The sequence below is a fragment of the Vicia villosa genome, unplaced genomic scaffold (assembly GCF_029867415.1).
Source record: "Vicia villosa cultivar HV-30 ecotype Madison, WI unplaced genomic scaffold, Vvil1.0 ctg.002954F_1_1, whole genome shotgun sequence".
Lineage (NCBI taxonomy): Eukaryota > Viridiplantae > Streptophyta > Magnoliopsida > Fabales > Fabaceae > Vicia > Vicia villosa.
Window position 1 is genome coordinate 48,916 of NW_026706075.1, and position 8,519 is coordinate 57,434.

At 37.3% G+C, this 8,519-nt stretch overlaps 1 protein-coding gene across 1 annotated transcript; it reads left to right on the forward strand.

The window, feature by feature from the left end:
- The first annotated feature begins 561 nt into the window (after positions 1 to 561).
- On the forward strand, positions 562 to 2,879 carry LOC131640124 (uncharacterized). The gene is made up of 4 exons (XM_058910528.1): positions 562 to 862; positions 980 to 1,217; positions 1,607 to 1,834; positions 1,937 to 2,879. The coding sequence occupies exons 1-4, from the start codon at positions 562 to 564 to the stop codon at positions 2,877 to 2,879; spliced, it is 1,710 nt and encodes a 569-aa protein (XP_058766511.1).
- Positions 2,880 to 8,519: the final 5,640 nt, after the last annotated feature.

An 8,519-nucleotide genomic window follows, 5' to 3' on the forward strand; every position in this document is an offset into this window, starting at 1 on the left:
GCTTCCGTAGATGGATTTACGGAAGCATCCCATATTTTAAAAAAATTTGATTCTTTCCGTAGATGCATCTACAGAAGCGTAATAAACTAGTGTATATGGGGAGAAAATACACATAAAATCAGTTCAGAGATTATTCCGTAGATGCATCTACGGAATGCCCTTAGCGCCACATTCTTTCGTATATGCATCTACGGAAGTGTCTGATATAGTTTGAACCAGCATGATCACTCCCTCCATTGTTTCATTTCTTCAAACATCACATACTCCACACCCTAACAACCCTACTTCATCAATACTTTATATCACTCCCAGACTCAAACTTTTTTGTGCAACAAATCAAAGGGAGCTAGAAGAGTGTGAATTTAAGGTAAATAATCACTTTCAACCACTACATTGTTCACATTGTCAATCATTTTCTGTGCAGAAATGTAAGGTAGCTTCCGTAGATGGATCTACGGAACGTGTTGAGGAAGAACACTTCCGTAGATGGATCTACGGAAAAGTCCCTGCTAGTTTTTTTCCAGCATTTTGTAATTCAGTGTGATTTTTGGCAAAATAGGTATGGTGCACCCAGATAATATTTCAAGTAAATTAGCTTCTTTAGTCGATGTTAGTGCGAGTATCGATGAGGTGGTCGCAAATGTGGTAGATGTCGGAGGTGACTTTATTAGCAAGCACGACTTTGATGGTCGTGAAAGCATGCTAACATGGATTCGTCGGAAAGCAGTTGACCTTGGGTTTGGCGTGGTAATCGGAAGATCAGATAATGGTACCGCAAGAAGAAACCCGTTTGTTACAATGTTGTGCGAGAGAAGCGGGAAATACAATCCTCCTCTAAAGAAGTTTAAAAAAGACGACACGGGTACTAGAAAATGCGAGTGTCTATTTAAAATCTGTTGTTATATGTTGGCTAGCAAGAAGTGGATAAGCTATGTTATTTGTGGTTTGAATAACCATGAATTGTGCGTAAAATTATAAGGCCAACCTATGGCAAGTCGGCTCAATCCGGTTGAGAAGGCATCTATTAAAGACATGTCCTTGAATTTTGTTCAACCGAAAAATATACTTGCCACATTGAAAAGGAAGGAACCCGACAACATATCAAACATAAGGCAAGTGTATAATCAACGGTATCGCAATAATAAGGCAATTAGGGGTGATGGGAATGAGATGCAACAATTGTTGAAAATGTTGGATGATAACAAATATTTATCACGGTACAGAAATTGCGATGATGAGGTTACGGTCCGAGATATTTTTTGGACTCATTTGGAATCGATAAAGTTGTTCAACACTTTCTCGACGGTGCTCCTTCTTGATTCTACCTACAAGATTAAAAAGTATTGACTTCCATTATTTGAGATGGTCGGTGTAACATCTACAGAGAAGACTTTTGTCGTTGGTTTTGCTTTTTTTGGAGTGTGAAAAAGAAGATGATTTTAGGTGAGCATTGGAGGTGTGTCGCTCACTTTTGAAAAAAAAAAGTCGAGATGCCTAAGGTGATTGTTACGGACCGCGACCCCGCTTTGATGAATGTGGTCGCAACGGTATTTCCTTCTTCCGATGCATTACTTTATCGATATCACATATCATGTAATGTGATAAGTAAGGTTAAAGTCGCCGTGGGGACGAAACAAGTAGCAACCGAAGGTGGGAAAGCGGTGAAGCCCGGAGTGATTGTTGACCAAATAATGGACGCATGGGCTCGTATTGCAAATTCGTCGACAAAAGAATTGTACGTCGATACCGTATTACAATTTTGGAAAATATGTGAAAAATATCCCGATTTATTGAAATACGTTGAAAGCACCATTCTTGACAAGGTGAAGGAGAAGTTTGTTTGTGCGTGAACGGATAAGGTTCAACACATTGGAAATACAACCACCAATAGAGTTGAGTCGGCATATGCTACATTGAAAAATTGGTTGTGCGATAGAAAGGGTGATTTGTGTAAAGCATGGGACACAATACACCACATGATTTCGAACCAACACAACGAAATAAAAACTTCGTTCGGTCAGAGCATTACGGTTTTGGAGCATCGGTTTAAGGACAACATCCTTTACTCTCAATTGATCGGCAATATGTCTCGGTTCGGATTAAACTATATCTTTCACGAGGCAAAACAAGGTGAAACTTTTGATGGCGATACCGCAAAGTGTGGTTGCACTATCACTAGCACGTATGGTCTCCCGTGTGCTTGTGTTCTTTCCAAAAAGGTGAGATTAGGTGAACCAATAAGAATGAATGAAGTCATTCCTCACTGGAAGAGACTTAGTTTTGATGATGATGGTTGTATCGAAGAAGATTCGAATATTTCTATTATTTTCGAATTGAAGGCGATACAAGAGAGATTTTCGAAGGCCGATGACAACATGAAATTAATCATCAAAGAACAATTGCGGAGGATTGGATTTCCTGAAACAATCGACATGATACCGCCGTCTCAACCCGTTAAGACAAAGGGTGCTCCCAAGAAAGTGAAGTCTATGCCAAATGACAACTCGATAACGCGGTCTCCTTCATATTTTGAGCACGTCGACAAACGCTTTCCGGACTCACCTACTTCGAAATCGCAAAAATCTCAAAAGAGTTCAAACAAGGGAGCTCGCATAAGCAAACCGCCTCCAACACCTATTCCACCGCAAGTACCGCAAGTTTCGACGCCGATTCCAACACCTATTGCCCCATCAATCCAAGAGGTACAAATTGCTCCAAAAATTCCATTCATTGACGAGATGCCGGTTTTTATGCATAAATACATCGACCAGATCGTCAATGTGGTGAGGGACGGTAATTGTGGATTCCGGGCCGTATCGGCTTTGCTTGGTAAGGGAGAGGATGCCCATGAGCTTATCGGTCATGATCTTATCAAATAACTAGTGAACCATAAAGACTCGTACACGCGGGTATTTGGAGACGAAACGAAATTTGAATCAATAAACGAGGCTCTTGTTCCTAGGGGTGGCGCTTAAGCACCGGTTTCGCATTGGATGAGATTCCCGAACATGGGACATCTTATTGCATCCGCATATGACATTGTGTGCATTGACTTGACGCGTTACGGTTTTTCGGAAACCTTTTTCCCGCTCCGCACGACACCTCCTACAAATCCAATTGATCGTATTATATGTGTTGGATGGCTCGCCAAATCGCGTCACTTTGTACAAGTTTACTTGAAACCTGGATGCCCCATACCACCTACTTCGCCGGAATGGGCACTTTATCACACCAACGTTGTCGATACGTGGCCAGACCGTTTTGTGGATAGGATGCACGATTTTGAAAAGTTGAACAATACTAAGAAGGAATCAAATGCTGAAAAGTCAAGATTAAAACCTCCAATAGATTTAGCTGGCGATAGCTCTTTTAATGTAGTTTCAAAGTGTAATATATACACTCTATAACATTGCAATATAATCCTTTTTTGTCAAGTCTTACTTTATGTCTTTATGTGTTTATACATTTTTCCATTTGCAATCTACTGCTAGCTACTACACTGCTTCTTCTACAGAAACAAACAGCGAAACTTCCGTAGATGCATCTATGGAAGGTGATAATTTTAAAAATTATGGGTGTTTACCGTAGATGCATCTACGGAAAGGGGAATTTTAAAACCCTTTCATGGATATATCTACGGAAGGTTCTGTGACAGAGATTGTGTGGTCCATAATCTCCAAAGGCTTCTATAAATTTGGGATTTCTAAGTTTGCATTACACACAAACACAAACATAAAAATGTCTTGCATTAGGCCGGATGGATGTCACCGAACATTAATGGAGCATCCCGATCTTGAACCGGAATACCGCATAAGGGAAGGGCATGTCATTTTATCTCCCGTCAAACCCCCCGTGCCGGTGAAGTTTTGGAATTTCCATTCTTTCGACCAACTCAAGAGGACTGTCATGTCTTTTTTAGAGGCTTAGAACAAGTACCTCGTTTGCAACTGGAAAAACGGAGCGTTGGTGGGTTGAAGTGAAATGGGACATCGATTGCATTCAAATGATGCATGGGTTAGATGACATTGTTTTAACCGTTGTAATTTCTTAGATCTATTAGCTTTCTTAATTTTATGTTTGAAATTTCGTTGTAATATCGATTAATCAATGAATCAATGCATGGGTCTTTTATGGTTTAAAATGTTTCTGTTCTTGTCTGCTTCCGTAGATGGATCCACAGAATGCTTCTGTAGGTGCATCTACAGAACAAAGTAAACATAAACAAAAAAATGGTGCTTCCGGAGATCCATCTACGGAAGCACGAGGGCGAAATTGTCATTTCGGTGGTGCGCCTAAATGTTATGGGGTGGGGTGAGAAATTTTCTAACTTTTTTATGTTTCCTTTAATCAATCCCACTTCTCTATGATACACAAAACAGCGATTTTTTTTCTTTATTGAACATGAAAATTGTTTAGTTTAATTCATAATTCAATCTCTATTTTAGGTTTATCTTTTTTTTTTAAATATATTTTAAATTGTGTAAGAGAATAGTCAAAATTCAAAGAAAATAGTCTGATGTCGGTAATTTAAGCGTGTTGGATCATGAGAAGGGGCATCTACATTTAGGAGGGAGGGAGAGAGAGAGAGAGAGAGAGAGAGAGAGAGAGAGCGAGCGAGCGAGAGAGAGAGAGAGAGAGGGAGAGAGAGAGAGAGACTAATGTCGGTAACCTAAGCTAAGCGTGATGGATTATGAAAATGGGCATCTAAATTTTGTCAAGAGTAACTACACAAGTTAGAGAGACACCACATATTCATCCAAAACCTTAAGGTATTGGGTATATGTGTTCTCTCACTTATAAAGTATTAACTTTTATAACCAATGTGAGACTTCCAACTCACACTTGTATCTCGACATACTCACGACATCAATAGCCATCGTCAAAATAAATAATCCCCCCCAAAACACAAGAAACACATCACCCATAGAATCAAGAAAGTAATATTAAGTCGTTATTGGGGCAAGCAGAGAATAAAGTTGTCAAGTTAGTTAGAAAAGGTACATGAGTATGCCGAAGATCTAACAAGAAACCATTTTCAAGTAGAGAAAATGCTCATATATCTTAATCTTCTATGTTTATAGGCATACTTCATTCGGGGACTTTCAGATATGCCATGCCACAGAATGTCAAACCATAACGAGGTCACCTCTAATCTTAGCCTTACCCTCAAATGATGTAAAAGTTTCAAAAGCGAGATAAGATCCCTAGGCAAGACAAAAGATCACTCAACCTACCTAAAAATAATATACCAAAGGGTTGGCACCACATCATAGGTTACAAACAAGTGAGAAACAAACTCTATGGGTCCACTAAAAACAAGTGAGATCTATGTGCTTGCAGATATGACCATCATTTGGTTTTGATGATCCAGCTGATGAAGCAACAATTTTGAACATAACAACTCAATAGATCAAACGAATTATGAATGTTGAGAGTTCTCTATGACATGGGGAGTTAATTTCAATGATCAAAGTAAAGCTTCAGATGATGACACCTAATTAAGAAGATATCTCAAGTCTTGTCAGTTAGAAGATTCAAGTTCTAGTTGAAATGCTAAGTCATAGTTGTATCCAACAAGATAACTTGAAGATCTGGAGTTACAAAAGTGTAAAAACTTTCCTGATCATGCATTTCACATATTAGAGTTATCCGTTAAAATGAAAAAGTTCAAGAATAAGTCTTAGTGTATTATGGCAATCACTTACACACACATAAAAATCTTTTAAACCCTTTCTAATTTAATAAAATCTTTTGAAAACGTATCAAAGCTTGTGGAATTGATTAAGAAGTACTTTTAATCAATTGGGAAAGTTTTTACTTCCTTATTGATTATGGACTTGGTCTACTCGATTAAAGCAAGATAAATGACCCCTTAATGATTAAGAAATCTTTTATTCAATTAATGCATATAGTTGTTTTTGGGTTTCCTTTTTTAGATTAGGGTTGTCATTTTGAATAGATATAATTTGAATGCATTCTGCTAGTTTCTCTAGCACAGGTTAGGGTAGGTCGACCCATATCTTGATGGTTTTTGATGGATTTTTGCTTATGTAAATAACAGTGAAGTCTTCGATTGGTTCAGGTCTCTCCACCATCTTTCAAGCCTTTGGCGGCGTGACCTTGTTATCTTCTTGGGCTTGGTTTGGAAATAATTCTTCTAGCCAATAGACTAGTGTTAGTGACCATTCAACCTTTTCACTCAGGTCGTGGAACTTTTCTGTGTTTGTTTTCTTCGTGAGGAGAGCTAGAAAGCAAGATTGAGATGATGCTAAGCTGACTTATAATACCATGATTTGGTCCTTTAGAGTATGAATTTTTAGTTTAAGGTGAATAATTGAAGAAATTTCCCCTAAGGTAGCCAATAAACGGAGTTAGGGGATACAATTGTAGATGAAATCACACTCTATAATTAAGAAGTTTACCCTTATTATTTTTATCTTGTAGCTGACCGCAAATGCTAATGGAAGTTCTACGTATCCTAGGGTTTTCGTGACCGTCCCATTGAAGCCTGGTAGATTTTCTCCATAGTATGGTTGTAAGATCGGGTCTGAACTCTATTTTTAATATGCTTCGATGTACATAATATCACATGAATTTCCCCGATCCACATACATGTGTCGAACGTAACAACCAATCATTGTCACCTTTATGATAACGAGTATTTGATTATTTGGGACATTATTGACTAGCTCTTTGTCATAGAAAGAAAGCGAGGATCTTTCACTTGTTTAAGTGTATTTTAGGAGTGCATTCCCTTGTGAAAGGAAACAACAACTCTCGTTCGAAGGTGTGAATGGAAATTTTCTACGACGAAAACTCAAAGGAAATAACAACTCTTGTTAGAGACCCATAAGATAACAATGTTCAGTAGTGCTTTGTTTTTTAGGATTCCTTTCCTCGGAGATATGAGAGAGGGTGGTACCTTCAAACATTCTAACACCCAAGTCAATGAATCGATAAAAAGGGTAATATTTTAAGTTTTTGAGAGTGTGTACCTTGATTTGGTGTATGTTGGCCTTTATATCGAGGTTCTCCTCTATGGTTTATGGAGACTAACGTCCTTAAACATTGTTAAAATGGAAAATTGTCAAAATATAATTTTTTATGTCATTTGATGACATCCTTCAATCATATACTTGAGTCAATGTGCTTTTTTAAGGCAGGTCCAAATTTTCTCCCTCGGGCGTAGCACATTATTTTGGAGAATAGGCATAAAGAATATACTTTCCCTCCATATGTCATTTCTCTGACATTATACCGTCATAAATATCCTTGCCTTACTCAATTTCATGTATTAGGCTGAACCTTGAAGTTATGACTAGGGAAGAGCCAATATGGTTGATCTTCGATATATAGTTATTTATTTTATAACTCAATATACTAATGGATCGATATTCTTACTGCCTTGGCCTAGGTAGGAACAATACTTACCTAACAAAGCTAAATTAATAGTGGAGATCATATACATCAAGGTCACCTATCCACTTTGTTGGGTTTGGACTCTCTTCCTATGTAGAGAAAAATCCAAATATGTTAGCCCATTTTTGTCTAACTTACCTAAGTGGGAAGAGTCATTTTAGGGTTGAGAGAGAGAGAGAGAGAGAGAGAGAGAGAGAGATAAAAAAGGGTAGAAAAATCAGCTTCAAAAGAGAGAAAAGGGAAAGAAACCAATTCTCATTTTCTGCAATTAATCTCTGAAAAATAAAGATTTCGATATAGTTAACCATTGGATCGGGCTCATTTTCTAGAGGGCAAGTTCTATACATATGTATCTATCTTTTGACCATTCAGATCTTTGAAACAAAGTGTGAAATGAGAGATATTAGTTTTGCACTAAAGTTGCAGTTTTGGGTATTTTTTTCAAGTTCTTGTTTCGTATTTATAAGTTGGATTATTTTGTAGTTCGCGTGTTGTTAGCACTAGCTTGTGCATCACTTTAAGAGTTTATTGTACCCTTATTTGATTATATAAGAACTATTTATTTGGTCTAGAAAATCCGTGGTTTTTCACTCTCACGTTGAGGTTTCCATGTTAAAATATCAGTATTCTCTTATGCCTTTATTTGTTCGATTTGCTGCCATATATTTGTTGTTGATCCTCATAGGTTCTTACAAGTTTATGGAAATTTATTTCTGCTACATATTTATTTGTTATTGTGTGTTAATTTTCCATTAAAGTGGCATCAAAACTCTTATTTAGTGGCTATTTTTCATGTTTGAATAATGGAGTCAAATAAAAATATAAAGATGGTATTGTTGAATGGTTCTAAGTACTATTTGTGGAAGGAAAAGATGAAAGACTTACTATTTATGAAGAAATTTCACTTACTGGATTATACGTCTGATGAATAATGGGAGTATGACCATCTACAAGTATGTGGGGTTTTTTAGACGGTGTGTAGAAGACAATGTTTATAATCATATTGCTAATGAGACAAATGAAAAAACTTTATGGAGAAAATAAAGTCATTGTATGCCTTTAAATTAGGGAATAATAAATTGTTCTTGTTGAATAACTTC